Source organism: Erythrolamprus reginae, chromosome 1 (genome assembly GCF_031021105.1).
Source record: "Erythrolamprus reginae isolate rEryReg1 chromosome 1, rEryReg1.hap1, whole genome shotgun sequence".
Classification (NCBI taxonomy): domain Eukaryota; kingdom Metazoa; phylum Chordata; class Lepidosauria; order Squamata; family Dipsadidae; genus Erythrolamprus; species Erythrolamprus reginae.
In genome coordinates this window covers 264,798,443-264,818,635 of record NC_091950.1, presented here as the reverse complement: position 1 = coordinate 264,818,635, position 20,193 = coordinate 264,798,443, and the positions used below count along the sequence as shown (strand labels likewise).

Below are 20,193 nucleotides of genomic sequence, written 5' to 3'. Positions count from 1 at the left end.
AATAATCTCTCGGTTGTTGTTGCCTATGCATCGCTCTCCTCATGTGTGGCTGTATCATTACCTCTTGTTCTGAATCCAAGGAGGAGCTAGATAATTGATCTCCTTCTGAGCTGTCTGCCACACTCTCCTCCTCCCTGTCACTCATGTCTTCTTGGTCAGAGGAGCCTTCATCATCAGATTCCACCGGGGCAAAACAGGCCTGCAGCATGTGGATGTCTCCCCCACATCCACAGTCCTTGGGGCAGGAGCAGGGCCAGAGCTAACCACAACACCTTCCAACCATTGAGAATTCTAGGAGTTCGATATTAAACATCTGCTTTACCTTCAATATTTCATGGGCTGTGTAAAGAAACATTTACCTTTGTGCAGATTGTTTTCATACTGTGTAGTCCATCAAGTGACTCCTGAGGATTTCCAAGATACTGTTGAAGTTCTGCCTGCAAAATCCTCATGGAAAATGGAACCATGGACCCTAAAATAACAAAATACGTGGGTTACTCCTTCCCAGCTATCCCAATTTCTTTATAGTGGCAGTTAGGGAGAATCTCTTATTTGAATCAGTAAAAATTAGGACAGAATTATCGCATTGAGATTATTCACCAGGTCTTTTTCTGCGGCCGAATGCTGGACTAGGAAAAAGCAGAGAATATAATATGATTTTAGCAAAGCTCATCCTTCCTGACAAGCTATCCTAGCATGATTTGGATGGCATTATGATAAGGTGGTTCACAACAGCTACCTAACTGCACACATAAAGTCAGAATTAATGATAGTATGTTGAGCTGGAAAGTTGTAACTAGTGAGGTTCTGTAAGGATCAATTCTGAGGATAGTATTAATGGCTAGAAGATGGTGATGTGGGGCTCCTTATTAATTTTCTGGATGACATAAAATTGGGGAGGGTCTGGCCAATATCCCAGCACAGCAGTCTAATCTAATAAAATAAAAGATTGGACTGAGAGGGATAAAATCAACAGGGAAGGTCCTTCAACAGAGAGAAATGAAAACTACCACACTTCAGAAAAATACAGGACACATATAGAAGATTATTATTATTTTATTATTATTATTTATTAGATTTGTATGCCGCCCCTCTCTGAAGACTTGGGGCGGCTAACAACAATATAAAAAGACAATGTAAACAAATCTAATATTAAAAACAATCTAAAAAACCCAATTTAAAGAACCACTCATACATACAAACATACCATGTACAGTGATCCCTCGAGTTTCGCGATCTCGATGTTCGCTAAACGCTATATCGCGAGTTTTCAACCCGGAAGTAAACAACACCATCTGCGCATGCGTGGCCTTTTTTTCTATGGCCACGCATGCGTAGATGGTGGAGTTTCCCCACCGGGCTGAGCGGCTTCCCCTGGGTCTTCCCCCTCTTGCCCCGGTAAGTGGCGTGAGCAAAGGCGTGGGCGCGCGCGCGGGGCCCGCTTCCCAGCTGGGAAGCAACAACACCAACCGGGTGGGTGGGGGAAGCCCCGGCGGCGCGCGCGCGAGGCCCGCTTCCCAGCTGGGAAGCAACAGCACTAACCGGGTGGGTGGGGGAAGCCCCTGCGGCGCGGGCGCGAGGCCCGCTTCCCAGCTGGGAAGCAACAGCACTAACCGGGTGGGTGGGGGAAGCCCCTGCGGCGCGCGCGCGAGGCCCGCTTCCCAGCTGGGAAGCAACAGCACTAACCGGGTGGGTGGGGGAAGCCCCTGCGGCGCGCGCGCGCGAGGCCCGCTTCCCAGCTGGGAAGCAACAGCACTAACCGGGTGGGTGGGGGAAGCCCCTGCGGCGCGCGCGCGAGGCCCGCTTCCCAGCTGGGAAGCAACAGCACTAACCGGGTGGGTGGGGGAAGCCCCTGCGGCGCGCGCGCGAGGCCCGCTTCCCAGCTGGGAAGCAACAGCACTAACCGGGTGGGTGGGGGAAGCCCCTGCGGCGCGCGCGCGAGGCCCGCTTCCCAGCTGGGAAGCAACAGCACTAACCGGGTGGGTGGGGGAAGCCCCGGCGGCGCGCGCGCGAGGCCCGCTTCCCAGCTGGGAAGCAACAGCACTAACCGGGTGGGTGGGGGAAGCCCCGGCGGCGCGCGCGCGAGGCCCGCTTCCCAGCTGGGAAGCAACAGCACTAACCGGGTGGGTGGGGGAAGCCCCTGCGGCGCGCGCGCGCGAGGCCCGCTTCCCAGCTGGGAAGCAACAGCACTAACCGGGTGGGTGGGGGAAGCCCCGGCGGCGCGCGCGCGAGGCCCGCTTCCCAGCTGGGAAGCAACAACACTAACCGGGTGGGTGGGGGAAGCCCCTGCGGCGCGCGCGCGAGGCCCGCTTCCCAGCTGGGAAGCAACAGCACTAACCGGGTGGGTGGGGGAAGCCCCTGCGGCGCGCGCGCGAGGCCCGCTTCCCAGCTGGGAAGCAACAGCACTAACCGGGTGGGTGGGGGAAGCCCCTGCGGCGCGCGCGCGAGGCCCGCTTCCCAGCTGGGAAGCAACAGCACTAACCGGGTGGGTGGGGGAAGCCCCTGCGGCGCGCGCGCGAGGCCCGCTTCCCAGCTGGGAAGCAACAGCACTAACCGGGTGGGTGGGGGAAGCCCCGGCGGCGCGCGCGCGAGGCCCGCTTCCCAGCTGGGAAGCAACAGCACTAACCGGGTGGGTGGGGGAAGCCCCTGCGGCGCGCGCGCGAGGCCCGCTTCCCAGCTGGGAAGCAACAGCACTAACCGGGTGGGTGGGGGAAGCCCCTGCGGCGCGCGCGCGAGGCCCGCTTCCCAGCTGGGAAGCAACAGCACTAACCGGGTGGGTGGGGGAAGCCCCTGCGGCGCGCGCGCGAGGCCCGCTTCCCAGCTGGGAAGCAACAGCACTAACCGGGTGGGTGGGGGAAGCCCCGGCGGCGCGCGCGCGCGAGGCCCGCTTCCCAGCTGGGAAGCAACAGCACTAACCGGGTGGGTGGGGGAAGCCCCTGCGGCGCGCGCGCGAGGCCCGCTTCCCAGCTGGGAAGCAACAGCACTAACCGGGTGGGTGGGGGAAGCCCCTGCGGCGCGCGCGCGAGGCCCGCTTCCCAGCTGGGAAGCAACAGCACTAACCGGGTGGGTGGGGGAAGCCCCTGCGGCGCGCGCGCGAGGCCCGCTTCCCAGCTGGGAAGCAACAGCACTAACCGGGTGGGTGGGGGAAGCCCCGGCGGCGCGCGCGCGAGGCCCGCTTCCCAGCTGGGAAGCAACAGCACTAACCGGGTGGGTGGGGGAAGCCCCGGCGGTGCGCGCGCGAGGCCCGCTTCCCAGCTGGGAAGCAACAGCACTAACCGGGTGGGTGGGGGAAGCCCCTGCGGCGCGCGCGCGAGGCCCGCTTCCCAGCTGGGAAGCAACAACACTAACCGGGTGGGTGGGGGAAGCCCCGGCGGCGCGCGCGCGAGGCCCGCTTCCCAGCTGGGAAGCAACAACACTAACCGGGTGGGTGGGGGAAGCCCCGGCGGCGCGCGCGCGGATAAGCGGCAGCAGCGAGGCGGCGGGGAAACCCCAATCTTCGGCTCCTCGCTGCTGCGGTGGAAGTAAAAACACCATCTGCGCATGCGCAGATGGTGTTTTTACTTCCGCACCGCTACTTCGCGAAAAATCGATCATCGCGAGGGGTCCTGGAACGGAACCCTCGCGATGATCGAGGGACCACTGTATACATTCTATAAGCCTAGGGGGAAGGGAAATTTCAATTCCCCCATGCCTGACGACAGAGGTGGGTTTTAAGGAGCTTGCGAAAGGCAAGGAGGGTGGGGGCAACTCTGATATCTGGGGGGAGCTGGTTCCAGAGGGTCAGGGCCGCCACAGAGAAGGCTCTTCTCCTGGGTCCCGCCAAACGACATTGCTTAGTCGACGGGACCCGGAGATGGGGTACTCATGGCATGGTCAGTGACAAGTTGAACATGTGTCAACACTGTGAGACAGTTGCTATAAGGACTGTTGTTATTTGGTGCTGAATTAGCAGGCAGAGGTTGTATCAAAGCCACAAGATGCATTCCTCTCTGTTCAGTACTGATGAAACCACACATTTACATACAAATTTAACAGGTATAGACAGTTCAGAAAAGGGCAAATGATAGTACTGTGGTACTTCTACTTAAGAACTTAATTCGTTCCGTGACAAGGTTCTTAAGTAGAAAAGTTTGTAAGTAGAAGCAATTTTTCCCTTAGGAATCAATGTAAAAGCAAATAATGTGTGCAAACCCATTACGAAAGAAATAAAACCTTGGAATTTGGGGGGGAGGAGGAGGAAGAAGAGGAGGAGGATAGTTGCTGCCAAAGAAAGAAGGTGAGGTGAGAGGAATCAAAAAAATCCAAAACTTTAAGGCTTAAAAAAAAAAGAGGGACTCTGAGGCGGCATGGAGCACGCGCCTCCCATACACCCGGCACGAGGCTGCTTCCCATACATTGCACCAGAGAGAGAAACCCAGGTGGGAAAGAGGGCGGAACCTCCTGCTCCTTTGACCAAAAGGTGGCTGCTGCTGCTTCTGGTACCTGCTTCCTCTTCCTTCCCATGCTGAAGGGCTCCCCTCTTTTCTCGTTTGCTTGCTTTATAGCCGGCGCCTTTCCTTCATTGTGGTGATCCTCGGTTTGGCTGAAGCCGAGTTCATTCGGACAGGGCGAAGTGTCCCCTTTTGCCTTTCCGGGTCCAGACACTGTGGGAGGCAACCTCATGCTGTGTGTGTGGGAGGCCGCATGAGGGAGTCACCACGGAGAAAGGAAAATGCTCCGTTTGCTCTGGACTGCCAAAGCCTCCTTAAGCGCCACCAAAAGGCTCCTCTGGCAGTCCAGAAAAGCCCAAGATGGCCGGGATTAAAGGGGGAATGGCAGGAAACTGGCCTTTGTGCCACTCTCAAATTTCCTGGGAATTTTTTCCGGGCTCGGGTTCTTAAGTAGAAAATGGTTCTTAAGAAGAGGCAAAAAAAATCTTGAACACTTGTTTCTTATCTAGAAAAGTTCTTAAGTAGAGGTGCCACTGTATACATAGGGGCTTTTGAAGACATGCCTTATGAAGGGTTACCAAAGATATGATATTAATGTTCAATTCTGATTTAATGGATGCAAACCAAAATGTACAGTAGTTCTAAATTTCACCTATTCATCTGGATTTCCAGTTCTTGTCATATATATCAGCATTGCTCAATCATTATGGCTTGATGGCCCGGACAGGAGGGAGGTATGAGAACAGAACCAGACTCTGCAAGTGGCAAGCAAGTGTGCACGCATGCAGATTGATTTGCGCAAGTTGAGCTGTGCTTGTGCATCAGCCTGTCACGCTCACCGCTCGTGCATTGGCCTGCCGCTCGTGCAGCCCAGTTCTGAATGGGCCACAGCCCGGTAGTGGACTGCAGCCTGGGGGTTGGGAACTCCTGATCTATTTTAGCCTCTAGAATTATTAAGCTCTTGAAATGTGTAAGATTTATTACTGATAAAGTTCATAATTACAGTGATACCTCGTCTTACAAACGCCTCATCATACAAACTTTTCGAGATACAAAGCTGGGGTTTAAGATTTTTTTGCCTCTTCTTACAAACTATTTTCACCTTACAAACCCACCACCACCGCTGGGATGCACCACCTCTGGACTCCCGTTGCCAGCAAAGCACCTGTTTTTGCGCTGCTGGGATTCCCCTGAGGCTCCCCTCTATGGGAAACACCACCTCTGGACTTCCGTGTTTTTGTGATGCTGCAGGGGAATCCCAGCAGCGCAAAAACGGGCACTTCGCTGGCAACGCCGGAGGTGGGGTTTCCCAGGGAGGGAAGCCTCAGTGAAATCGCAGCATCGCAAAAATACAGAGGTCCGGAAGTGGGGTTTCGAGGACTTTTGTGTTTTTGCGATGCTGCAATTTCACTGATGCTCCCTTCACTGGGAAACCCCAGTGAAGGGAGCAATTATCAATTTTTCTCACATCCCATTCATTCATTTATTTATTCATTCATCCATTCATTTGATACATAAAGCTTTTGCAACCAAAATATAAATCCCGAGGCTTAAAAAACAAGCAAAACAATTCTTTCATCCAGCTAAAGATCAAGGTTTTAATATCACATATATAATAAGCTACACATTATTAACTTTGTATTTAGTGAGACTATGGCCTTAGAATATTTATAACTGAGCTTAAATGGATTTACTTACAAGTATGTATTCTAAATGCCACAGGTATTTTAAAATGTACTAGAACTTTAGGCTAAATCTAATCACCTGCTGACCTCTAATCAATGGTGACTACTTCAATGTTATTCTGGCAAGAATAGTTAAAGGAGAGAGCATTGTTTTTGGCTCCACTCTTCCTCAAAGTATAACTGAAATCCCTTCGGAATGATAAAATGTAGGTGACCTTCAAAAGCTCTCCTCTGGGTACCCCTGCCAAGTGGTTAGGCAGGTGACTGCAAGGTAAAGGCTCTTCTCACTTATGGAAGAGTCTTTTTAAAAAGAAAAGAAAGAATGCTGTTCCCTGGAGGATTTCTCCTCTTTCAAAAATCATTTCCCCCAGGAAGGCATGACACGGGCTCACTCTGAAAACATAGAAGGTGGACAGAGGCATTATTTTTCTCCTAGGCATTTTCATTTTGAACACTTTAGCTGCATGATTTTTAACCATTTACCTATTGCTATGATGACCTCTGTCTTTGCTACCTATCTTTTATTAAAAGTGTGTATGTGTGTCCCTGTGCTGTAATGCTACTTTCTATGTGCAGATTGCTGTTTTGGGGCAAGATGCAGGTGAGGTATCTCCACAGTAGATGAGGAATAATCACTTTTCTGTGGCATATTAAGTCCCACTATCAGTTGTTTAGATACCCTCTTCCAATCCTTTTTTTAATATTGACCTTTCCCAGTTTATTTATTTTATTAATTGGATTTATATGCCGCCCCTCTCCAAGGACTCGGGGCGGCTTATAATATCTCATGGCATGTTGCTTTTAATTAATAATAATAATAATAAATAATAATAATAATAATAATAATAATAATAATAATAATTTATTAGATTTGTATGCCGCCCCTCTCCGAAGACTTGGGGCGGCTCACAACAACGATAAAAACAACATTATAATGGCACAAATCTAATATTAAAAAACTAAAAACCCTATCATAATTAAAAACCAAACAGCACATACATACCAAACATAAATTATAATAGGCCTGGGGGAAAGATGCCTCAAATCCCCCATGCCTGGCGGTATAGGTGGGTCTTAAGTAGTTTACGGAAGACAAGGAGGGTGGGAGCAGTTCTAATCTCTGGGGGGAGTTGATTCCAGAGGGTCGGGGCCGCCACAGAGAAGGCTCTTCCCCTGGGGCCCGCCAGACGACATTGTTTAGTTAACGGGACCCGGAGAAGGCCAACTCTGTGGGACCTTATCAGCCGCTGGGATTCATGTGGTAGCAGGCGGTTCCGGAGGTACTCTGGTCCAATGCCATGTAGGGCTTTAAAGGTCATGACCAACACTTTGAATTGTGACCGGAAACTGATCGGCCACGGAGTGTTGTAGATACGCGGGCAAATCTGGGAAGCCCCACGATGGCTCTCGCGGCCGCGTTCTGCACGATCTGGAGTTTCCGGACACTTTTCAAAGGTAGCCCCATGTAGATTGCATTATAAAATCCCATGTTGCATGTTGTTTTTTACAGTGTCTATTTCACTTCTTTATTAAACTTTTTAACAGATTGTTGTAAACCAGTCAGGGTATTTGATAATACATAGAAAATCATTACCACTTTCTACTGCCTTTTATTCCTTTGTTTAGTTCTGTTAAACTCAGGTACAGTACTTGTAATGCGTCTACTGGAGTTGTAGTGGGTCACATCTACCAACTAATAATCAAATACGAACGTAACACCAAAGTGAATGCACTGTATTTTTTTAATTTCAAGAGTATCACTTGAATTACTTGAAGTACATTTCCCTTAATTATGTTTCAGGAACAAGTCAGTCAAGATTCAATCCTGCCCGGGATATTGAGACAGCACTGAACTCACAGACTGATAACCTCGGGCAGGCTAATTTATCTTAGTCCTTCTCGATTTTTCAGTGGCCTGCAATAGTGTAACTCACAGCATCTTGTGAGTGGGAGGCACAGAGTTTTGATGGATCTCCTACTTTCCCTGGCACCAGTTCCAGTGACGACAGAGAGCTGGGGAGCCTAAGGGATCAATTCTCTCCCTGCTCTGTACACCAGTTGCACTCCTTTCCAGACTGGTTGATCTTGCTCATATTGACTGCCATGTTTAGTCATTTCCACTTTAACTTTCCAGGATACACTCTTCGTGGGGCTGCCCTTGAAAAGCATCTGGAAGCTACAGTTGGTCTAAAATGCAGCAGCACAGTCAGTTTAGGTGTTTCTTTGTTATGGCCCGCATAACAACATTGCTTTGCAAATTGCACTGGCTCCCTGTGTAGGCTGTTGGGTGAGATTCAAGATGCTTGTTGCCACCTATAAAGACTTCCATAGCAAACAGCCAGGCTATTTGTGGCCTACCTTTCTCCCCTCAACTCTGCTTGCTCCACTATTTCTAGCAGGAAGGGCATGTTCCATAACCTTTCCATTAAACAATGCCATCTTGTGGGATTTTGGAATATTTATTTTTCTGGACAGTGCCTGCCCTATGGAATTAGGATGGCCCCAACCAGTGTTCTTCGTAAGCTGTGCACGTCTGTACGCGCGCCCCCCCAAATACCCCCCGCGCACCCTTTTCCATGGGCGCACGCTCCCCATCCCCCTGCCAGCCCGCGGGGGGGCGGGGGGCGGGGAGGTGCCGGCAGTAGAAAGAAAGGGAGCCGCAACCGCCCCTGCCTCCCCACGGTGCCTCCGGTCCCCTCGCGCCCCCGGCCTCTCGGCCCTGCCCCGCCCGCCTGATCCGCCCCCTCTCCTCCGCCGCCGCCTCCTGCCTTGGGGCACGACTTCTCCCGCGGCGGGGGCTGCGGCTTCTTCTCCTCATCCACGCTCCCAGCCAGGGGGCTGCGAGAGAGGGTTTTCTCCGCGTGCTTCGGGAATGCCTGCCCTGCCCGTCTCGCAGCCCCTTCGCTGGGAGCGCTTTCGTCCTGGACCTTTCAGCAAGGGGGCTGCAGTAGAGGCAGGGCAGGCGTTCCCGAAGCGCTCGGAGAAAGCGCTCTCGCAGCCCCCTCACTGACAGAGAGAGAGGGGGGGGGAAGAGAAAGTAAGTGAGAAAGAGAGAGAGAGAGAGAGAAAGGGGTGGAGAGAGAGATAACAAGAGAGAAGAGAAAGAAAGAAAGATAGATAGAAAGAGTGAGAGAGAAAGAAAGCAAGAGAGAGAGAGAGAGAGAGAGGGAGAGAGAAAGAAAGAGAGAGAGAGAGAGAAATGACTCCTGATTTAAAGCATATGGTAAAAAGCACCCAAATAATAACAGAAAAGAAAACCCAGCCGTTTGTGTGTGTGTGTGTGTGTATGTGTGTGAACTCTTGAACCATTTCCAATAGCTCACTTGTTATTTGAAAGGGTTCAAGAGTTCACACACACACACACAAGGAGGGAGGAGACAGGGATGGAAAAAGAGAAGATAGTAATAATAGTAATAGATTTTGGTTTTGTTTTATTATTAATTTCTTTTAATAAAAAAGAAGGGAATTTTTTTCTTATTTATTTATTTATTTATTTGTTTGTTTGTTTATTTATTTATTTATTCATTTATTTGTTCATTCATACTTCTATGCCGCCCAGTCCCAAAGGGACTGCCGCTCAGACACTATACTTTTCTGCCCACACTGAAAAAAAATTAGAGGGAACATTGGCCCCAACCCTTGTTAGCCTTTCATAAGGCATGAAAGACCAAGCCGTTTCCTCAGGCATTTGGCCCATGTGGTTAGGCGAGTCCTGATTGTTAATGTGGGTTAATGAATTGGATTGTGTTTGTGGCCTCAGGTTGAGTTGGGCTTTGTTAAACAGTTATTATCTTTAATCTGCATGTTACCCTGTGATGACACCCCTGGATGCTTCTCCTCCAGATATCAGGAGGAATATGAACCAGTTCCAGGCCCATCAGGAGGGGAGTTGGTCAATGGCTCCAAGCAGCAGTCTCAGAGTGATCTGACTGAAGCACAGTTGCAGCAGGACAACCCTAAAGGCTTCAGGTGGGCAAAGCATGTGGCTGTAGCCAGTCAGTGATGAGGAAGAGAAACTGCCTTCTGCACCTGATCCAAGAACACGCAAGGCAGAGAAAAGATAGGCACAGCAAAAGTCAGTCAGATTACTTGTGAGGGGGCAGCTTTGCCCTTCTTGATAGGTTGCACCAAAATCTGGCAATTAAGCACAGCAGACAGATGACGATGATGCTGGAAACAGTGCTGTTGGTTTTCTTGCTGAGTTCCTTGCCTTGAACTTAGTATAATGTCTCTTCAGTTGCTTCCTTTGCCTTGGAACTTGCCTTCATCTTGGGAAATTACTTTGGCCTAGTGCAGGAGTAGGCAAAGTTGGCTCTTCTATGGCTTGTGGACTTCAACTCCCAGAATTCCTGAGCCAATCATGCTAGCTCAGGAATTTTGGGAGTTGAAGTCCACATATCATAGAAGAGCCATCTTTGCCTATCCCTGGTCTAGTGGATTAGACTTGCCGTTACCTTGAGGGCTAGAGTTGTGTTCACTTGATTAACCTGTGAAACTCATTGCGGTTGAGCTGGTGCCGGCACAGGGAATTACTGAGGAATACCAATTGAGACTTGGAAGCCTTAATAAACACGTTCACATATGCGTGTGTGTGTGTGCGTACGCGCACGTTAGTGAATGAGACAGCACACACCCAGAATCATCACGAGAGGTGGACAGCCTTATAAATTCTTTCAATATATAAATAAATGTACCTCTTCCTAATTGGATAGTCTTTTCTAAGAAATGGACTAAACACTCATGCTACATTGCAAAAATAAATGATTCAAAGCAATTATTGTTTACACAACATAACAGATAAATCTGCTATGCAAGAAATTTGCAAGAAGGCCTAGTCAGTAAGTAGCGTTCTACCAGCCTGATTTTCTTCTCTTTCCCAGTAACTTCCATAACTCTCTAAAGCCTTTTTCCTTCAAAACAGAAAATGAGCTTCTCTTCTATGCCATCAGACCTACATTCCCCATTTACTTCATATTTCTACATTATGGTCTTATGGCTGTTGCTTTTTCTACCCACAAGCTTCTTTTCTTAAACCATTAAAGTTTCAATCTACAGACAGATGGATATTCCAGTATGCCAAAGATTTTTTTTAAAAAGAACCAAGAAGATAGTGCTAATACAGTGCTGATACTGGTTATTAAAGAAAGTTAATGATCCTATATGCTGCTTCATGGCAGGCCAACTCATTAGTACAGAGGTTATCATGCAATGGAAATCCATAACCCCATCATAAAGATGTAGCACCAGAGCTAACCCCAAAGCTTCATTTTAAACGGTGAACAAAAGTTGGCAGCTGAGCTGTACCACAGTCAATCTCTGACAAAATGAAGCTATTACTTAGTTCATTTTCACTTCTTAGGGTTGAGGTAAGGCATACTATTCACTATTGGAAGAAGAACAGCTGCTCTGGTTGATACAGGAAAAACAGTGATGTACATCAGTAATACCCAGGGATCGAAACTCTGGAAGGAGCTTGAATGTGTTCTACAGAGTCAAGGCATATAAACACCTCTACTTTTGAGTTTGGAAAATGTATAATTTCTCACTCTAATTACATCCTAATTAGATGAAATGACAATCAGGGCTCCATATGTTTAACATTCTTGAAAAATATAGTTAAAATTTGGAAGATAGTGGTGATGATTATTTTCTATGAAAAGGGACAGCTTTGTCAGTTGTATTATAAGAAAAAGGCAATCATTCTTTTTTCTCTGTTAAAAAGACCATGTCATACTAAAAATACAAATCTCTCACATTAAAAACACAAATAAGGTTATCGAAATTTAATGAATATGACAGAATGCCTCCAACAGCAGACTAGAAAAGAAGCCATTCCCCTTGTCTACCACACATTACCTCACTGCTCACAGTCACTCATGCCCTCATCACCTCGAGATTCGACTACTGTAATACTCTCTACATGGGGCTACCCTTGAAAAGTGTTCGGAAACTTCAGATCGTGCAGAATGCAGCTGCGAGAGCAATCATGGGCTTCCCCAGGTATGCCCATGTCACTCCAACACTCCGCAGTCTGCATTGGTTGCCAATCAGTTTCCGGTCACAATTCTAAGTGTTGGTTATGACCTATAAAGCCCTTCATGGCATCGGACCAGAATATCTCCGGGACCGCCTTAAGCCGCACGAATCCCAGCGACTGATTAGGTCCCACAGAGTTGGCCTTCTCCGGGTCCCGTCGACTAAACAATGTCGTCTGGCGGGTCCCAGGGGAAGAGCCTTCTCTGTGGCAGCCCTGACTCTCTGGAACCAGTTCCCCCCGGAGATTAGAACTGCCCCCACCCTCCTTGCCTTCCGTAAACTCCTTAAAATTCACCTCTGCTGTTAGGCATGAGGGAATTGAGGCATTCCCTCTCCCTCCCCCCCAGGCCTATATAATTTATGTATGGTGTGTTTGTGTGTATGTCTGGTTTAATAATGGGTTTTTTAAATGTTTTTAAAATTTATTAGATTTGTTATGAATTGTCTTATTGTATGCTGTGAGCCACCCCGAGTCTACGTAGCGGGGCGGCATACAAATCTAATAAATAAAATAAATAAATAAAATAAATAAATTTTCAAAAAGTTCTCCTGAGGGTGGAGAACAGATTAAATTCACATTTGCAAAGAAGATGTAGGCTTTTATCAACTAAAGTTAATGTTTACAAATTGCTGAAAGTGTGCCCATATATAACTGCATTTAAATATTTGCATATATTTGTTTGTATTTCAGTTTGTTTGTCACAATCCTAATCTGATTATAAAACCAAAGAAATTAGTTAGCAATTACCAACAATTTTATCATTGTGAAACCTTATGTATCAATCTTTTAGATTTTAAATGAGAACAATTAATAAAAATACTACAATGCCTTCACTGTTGTGGTGACTGAGCTCTGGAAGAATATCTGAGGACACTTTGGCTCTCACCCTGAGAGAATTCTAGAAATCTTTTAAAACTTGGGTGTTTTCCCAGGCCTTCAAGTAAAGCGCAGTAGAGTTCCTGTTGTTTGTGCTTTTTGTGGGATAGTGTTTTGTCTGCATATATTTCATCATCATAATCCAGTGTTTATCTGCCCATAATCATTATGGACAAACAAACAAACACCCAGAAATCTATGAGGTAAAGCTTTGGGAGTAGAAGGGTAAGTAACAGTTTAGTCAAAGCTTCTGGAAGATACATGGTTGTGTGCTACTGTCATGGAGTCTGCAAGATGCTTGGATACATCTTTGTGTGAGTTTGAGAGAAGGATGGTGTCTAGTCAGGTTTAAGGACACAAAGTTTCAAGGACAGCATACAAGCCTAAGGAAGCAGAAAGGCCATGCAGTAATAGGACACTTCCCCCTGCTTCATCAATAAAGACTCATCAACTCTATGGACACAAAATAATCAAGTGACAAGAATCATAGGAAGTGCTGACGTCTTCACAGATTTAAGAGAGCACTCAATCAGAATATCAGTTGAAACAGGAAGATTTTGATTTGTTTCTCTGTGACAGCACACAATTCTTCTGCCAAGGTGCTTCTTTCAGCTTCCTCTGACTGAGAATTAAGGAGCTAGGTTTTCTTGTAGAAAATGAAAATCTACTGAGAAGGTTTTTCCTGGATCCCAAATGATTAAAATATGTCCTTTAAATAGACTTATTATTATTGAGCATCTTAATCTATAGGGAAATAGAAAAAAAAATCCAGAGTAGCTGTAAATATACAGTAATACCTCATGATACGAACTTAATTGGTGCAAGGAGGAGGTTCGTAAGACGAAAGGTTCATAAGACGAAACATTGTTTCCCATAGGAAACAATGTAAAGTCAATTAATCCGTGCAACCAACCCCCCCCCGCAAAAAAACGGCTTTCGGCGACTGCTGGGAAGCCGCGCGGCTGTTTTAAAAGGTGACAGCCGGCCTGGGGGGCTTCCCAGCAGCCCCCCATTCGGGGGGGTGCTGGCAAGCCCCCCAGGCCGGCTGCGACCTTTTAAAACACCCGCGCCGCTTCGCAGCTGTCTCCTGAAGCCGAACGCTAAAGCCGAACTTCTGCGTTCGGCTTCGGGAGACAGCTGCGAAGCAGCGCGGGTGTTTTAAAAGGTCGCAGCCGGCCTGGGGGGCTTGTTCGGGGGGGTGCTGGCAAGCCCCCCAGGCCAGCTGCGACCTTTTAAAACACCCGCACCGCTTCGCAACTGTCTCCTGAAGCTGAACGCTAAAGCCGAACTTCCGCGTTCGGCTTCGGGAGACAGCTGCGAAGCGGCGCGGGTGTTTTAAAAGGTCACAGCCGGCCTGGGGGGCTTGTTCGGGGGGGTGCTGGCAAGCCCCCCAGGCCGGCTGCGACCTTTTAAAACACCCGCGCCGCTTCGCAGCTGTCTCCTGAAGCCGAACGTTAAAGCCGAACTTCCGCATTCGGCTTCGGGAGACAGCTGCGAAGTGGCGCGGGTGTTTTAAAATGTCGCAGCCAGCCTGGGGGGCTTCCCAGCAACCTCCCGAACCGAACCCGGGGTTCAGCAAAATTTTGCCTCTTCTTACGAACTTTTTTCGAGTTACGAACCGGCGTTCGGGAGGCTTCTGGGAAGCCCCGCCGCCCGGCTGTCACCTTTTAAAACAGCCGCGCGGCTTCCCAGCAGTCTCCGAACGCCGGTTCGTAACTCGAAAAAAGTTCGTAAGAAGAGGCAAAATTTTTCTGAACCCCGGGTTCGTATCACGAGTTGTTCGTAAGACGAGGGGTTCGTATCTTGAGGTACCACTGTATATAGAAGCATTTATATAGAACTGTCTGGTTTGGTGCTGCAACCCAACAGGATCGACACAGACTTCAGAGGATAATCAGAACTGCAGAAAAAACAATTGCTGCCAACCTGCCTTCCATTGAGGACCTGTATACTGCACAAGTCCAAAAGAGGGCGGGGAAAATATTTACTGACCCCTCACATCCTGGACACAAATTGTTTCAACTCCTACCCTCAAAACGTCGCTATAGAGCACTGCACACCAAGACAACTAGACACAAGAACAGTTTTTTCCCGAACGCCATCACTCTACTAAACAAATAATTCCCTCAACACTGTCAGACTTTCTACTAAATCTGCACTTCTATTCTACTAATTTTTCTCATCATTCCTTTCACCCATTTCCTCCCATGTTGACTGTATGACTGTAACTTGTTGCTTATATCCTAAGATTTTTATTAATATTGCTTCTTCATTGCTTATTTGACCCCTATGACAATCATTAAGTGTTGTACCACATGATTCTTGACAAATGTATATTTTATTTTATGTACGTTGAGAGCATATGCACCAAGACAAATTCCTTGTGTGTCCAATCACACTTGGCCAATGAAATAATTGTATTCTATTCTATTCTAAAATAGTTAAACATTAAATGAAGAGAAGAATTATCTCTTTATCCAGCAATAAAAACAAAGGCAAATCTACACTATAAATGCAGTACCTGAACCTTCAATCCTTTATGAATCTTAAAGTGAAGAGAAACAAATTTTATGATACGGTCATCAACTGTTAATAAGGATAAAGTGACAAAATCTGTGAGGCAACACAAAGCCAGGCAGATGACCATAGGCTAGTCACACTCTTTCTGCCCTACAAAGAAAGGCAATGGCAAGCTACTTCTGAAATGTTCCCAAGAAAACTATAGTGACTAGTCCAGGCAGTGCCTCAAAGGCACTACCCTACACACAAGTACAGTACACAAAATTATAATACAGTGTTCCCTCGATTTCCGCGGGGGATGCGTTCCGAGACCGCCCGCGAAAGTTGAATTTCCGAGAAGTAGAGATGCGGAAGTAAATACACCATTTTTGGCTATGGACAGTATCACAAGCCTTCCCTTAACACTTTAAACCCCTAAATTACCATTTCCCTTAACAACCATTTACTCACCATTGTTATTGGTACTCACCATTGAATAAGACACTTAATGATCCTGATATTTATAAACATAATTATTTATTAACAATATTTTTTTTTGTTATTTATTTGCAAAAATTATTAGTTTGGCGATGACATATGATGTCATTGGGTGGGAAAAACCGTGGTATAGGAAAAAAACCGTGAAGTATTGTTTAATTAATATTTTTTGAAAAACCGTGGTATAGGCTATTCACGAAGTTTGAACCCGCGAAAATCGAGGGAACACTGTACAATAATGTTCTAGAATGCGTAGTTTCTTTACCACTTCTTTCAAGTGGAATAAGCCCACTGTAATTAATAAATATCAGGAAGATTCTATACCTTTTGTTTCATTTGTATGGCCAAACACATCTTCCCTTCTTCACATAAGTGAAACATATGAGAGCAAAAGAGGATTTGACTAGTGAATTATATGGGTGTAACTTAAGAAATACAATCGTTCTTGTCTGTAAAGCATCATGGGCACTGTTTCTCACTGCATTAAAAGTGTACCAAAATCTTTTACGTGCTCATACCTAGGCAAGAAATCCCTTCAGTTATCATGCACTATTATCATTTTTACACAAAATACGACTAAGGTAACAGTTGACCTTAAGGACCTACTCATTTACCATAGAAACTGCATCTGTTATTACTATTACCACCTCCCAATCTTGATGCTTGATTATGATGGCACTGGTAACAGCATTCACCAAGCCTGAGTACAGAACCAGTCAACTGCTGGCAAGACTGATACATGCTCCAAAAGAAACAGGAAAAAAGCACTGAATAAATTAAAGTGGAATGTCTAAAAGAAAGAAGACAAAAAGGGGTGAGGAAAACCCTTATATTTTATTCCACTTTCTGTTTTTTGTACAGTTTCCCTTAAGTTGCAATCCTGAGAGGTTTCAGATCAGTGGTGGGTTGCTGTCGCTTCTTTAGAACCGATAGTGGAAACAGAGTTTGCCTTCTCCGGGTCCCGTCGACTAAACAATGTCGTTTGGCGGGCCTCAGGGGAACAGCCTTCTCTGTGGCGGCCCCACCCTCTGGAATCAACTCCCCCTGGAGATTAGAACTACCCCCACCCTCCTTGTCTTTCGTAAACTACTCAAGACCCACCTATACCGCCAGGCATGGGGGAGTTGAGACACCTTTCCCCCAGGCTCTTTATATTTTATGTTTGGTATATATGTGTTGTTTGGTTTTAAAATATCATAGGGTTTTATATGCTTCTTTTTTAATATTAGATTTGTTTCGCTATAATATTGTTTTTTATTATTGTTGTGAGCCGCCCCGAGTCTTCGGAGAGGGGCGGCATACAAATCTAATAAATTATTATTATTATTATTATTATTATTATTATTATTATTATTATTATTATTACTTAACGCTGCTCGCTGAACTGGCAGTGAAGACTGCCAGTCCACACTCCCAAGCAAGTCCTCAAGTCGTTGCGGCTTGTTAAAAATCTCTTTGAGCATGCACAAAGGCTTCTGCACATATGTAGAGGGTCATTTGCACTATGTGATGGGCGCAAATGTGACATGACTCCCATCACAAATACAAAATGGCAGGGAAGGTAAGTGGATCCCACCCCTATTTCAGATAACAAATATAGCCCCTATCCTGAACAAAAATTTGCTTCCATCAGTTATGAAGTCACCAGCAGCAAGAAATGGCAAACCAGGTATGAAATGCTCCTGGTTCGCTCGTGCCTGTCGGTCGTTGGAGAGCTGGTCATGAAAGCAGTGTGAGGCTCCGCCCACCTGCCCGGACACCGCCATTTGGGTTCTTTTACCCTTTGCGCATGCACAGAACGCTTTGTGCATGTGCAGAGGATAAAAGAAACCCAAATGGCAGCAGTTCCCTCGCACTCCCTTCATGACTGGCTTTACGACGATTGACAGGCACGAGTGAATCAGGAGTATTTCACCCCTGCGGCTAACCAATCACTTTTGTAGCAGACAAGTCAAGAGTTAAGAGGATTGGAGACAAGACAGATGTGTGATGGGAAAGAGAATTGACCAGGAGAAAAATTTTATCCTATCCTATGGTATTTATACAGCAAAAAAACCCTTAAAAGTGTCATGAATTTAGAACAGAAAATGGAATCGAATAGAATAGAATAGAATTAGGAATAGAATATAATTCTTTGTTGGCCAACTGTAATTGGATACACAAGGAATTTGTCACCAGTGCATAAGCTCTCAATGTACATACAAGCAACTCTCAGAATATTCAATTTTGCCTGTATTAAAATAATCAAAAGCATCAGTCAGCAATGATAGGCATCTGAGCTACGTTATTTGTATTTTTTTATTTTTTGGATTAGTTTAGCATTTTTTTTCAGTTCTTCTAAACTATAATGTTTAGCATAATTATTTTTTAAGAAAAACACTGCTAATAATTGGAAGCTTGGCGGGAAACATTGTAGTTTAGAAGAGCTGAAAAAAAGCCCGAAAGAGCTTTAATTATAAGGATTTCCAAGGGACATCCCCTCCCTTACATTTTGCATAGATGATTTTTAGCAGCAAATATGATGGTAGGATGTTGCTGCTCCCACTAGAGGGAAACCCAATGCATTGTTCAAACGTTCCTATGGTGAACAAGGAGAACAAAAAAAAAAAAAAAAGGAGAAAAAAAGCTGCCTTATCTGGTCTTTGATCTGTGATTTTTTCCCAAAATTGCCTTAGCTTCCATAGTTTTCACATTTTTAGAAACACATTTAAAAGAAAAATAGGTAAAAAGGGGCAAGGATAAGAAGTGAGCAAGAAGCATTTTGAAACAAAAAAGGATTTTTCAAGATTTTGTAACAGTAGACAAGCATGTGATGGCATAGTTCTTAAAATCAAATGCATCAATGCATCAATCATGTTCCCTGTTCACAAGAACCATATTTTTAAAAAACTGGCTGCTGTTAAACTCTCCTCCTTTTAAAATTTGCAGCAAATTGTTAAGCCTAAAGCCAAGGATGATCTCACTGAATTACAAACAGATGTCAGAGAGAGCAGAGAATTAGCTGCTATTTCCCAGATCCTGCAGGCAAGCACTTCTCAAAACTAAAAGAATTGCTGTTTGTAATGCCCATGCCTACCTATCTTTTAGACTTTCTTTAGGGAAAAAAAATAACTATATTCTCCTTTTTCACCCCCTTTTTCTTTTCAACAAAGATTGGACAATGGAATATGTAGCTGACATTCGAACAGAATTTCAGCTTTGAAGCAAGAGAGACCACCTTGCTTGTTTAGCTATTCAGAAGTAAATAATGCACATATCCCTTTTCAATCACCTCTTGCCTAAGCTACACAGGTAGGGCTGGCCGTTTGGTTGTCAAAAAAGAACACTGGCTGCAACATCAAAAGAGCAGACCAGCCTCACTGCTTCTGCATTCTTCATCATTAGCTGCAGGTTTGGTCTCTGAGCTGATGTATAATACCTTAAACGTAGTAGATACTTTCTCAGAAATTCAGTACAATTCATTCACAATTGAGAAGACAGCATCAAACAAAGGAAAACACAGATCTGAGGAATTGTAGCATTACTAAGGTGCAATTTTCCCCAGCTTCATATTTCAATGCAATTTACATACAAGGGCCGCCCAGAAAGTAATGCACCACGGTTTTTTTCTCAGCCTACAGTAATGGTACGAATGCGAAACTTTAGATATAGATTATTTGAATTGTCAGGAGTGCATGTGTACATTTTGCATTTCCTCAGACAGATAGCGTAGCTGCAGCAGGGTTTTGAAATGGCGTCTGTAAGTGATGTACGTTACAAGCAGAGTGTCGTCATTGAATTTCTCACTGCGGAGAAAGAAACTGTTGGGAACATTCACAAACATCTGTGTACAGTTTATGGAGAATCTGCAGTCAACAGAAGTACGGTTAGTTGCGGAAGTGGTGTGGTACCGACAGGGCATACACACCCTTATGTCTTGCTGAAGGAAGGCCATAGAATGGGACAGAGATTATGTAGAAAATAGGGAGTGTAGAAGAATCATCATTCTTTCTTGTGTGTAAGTTTCATTGTGTTCAATAAATAATTGTTGAAGAAAAAAAATGTGGTGCATTACTTTCTGGGCGACCCTTGTATAATCCCACAATCTCTGTTTGTAAATTATCAAATGCTGTTCTCAAAAATGGTGGTGACACAAGGTCTCCTAAACACAGATTTGGCAAATGCCAAA

At 46.0% G+C, this 20,193-nt stretch overlaps 1 protein-coding gene across 2 annotated transcripts in view; it reads right to left on the bottom strand.

Annotated features, from left to right (window-relative positions):
• Nucleotides 1–20,193, bottom strand: part of TRAPPC12 (trafficking protein particle complex subunit 12) — an 89,252-nt gene that overhangs the window by 40,161 nt on the left and 28,898 nt on the right. For both annotated transcript variants that reach the window (XM_070732935.1, XM_070732936.1), the window contains exon 7: nucleotides 360–472. In XM_070732935.1, the coding sequence (XP_070589036.1) occupies nucleotides 360–472 (113 nt within the window). The remainder of the gene's footprint in view (nucleotides 1–359; nucleotides 473–20,193) is intronic.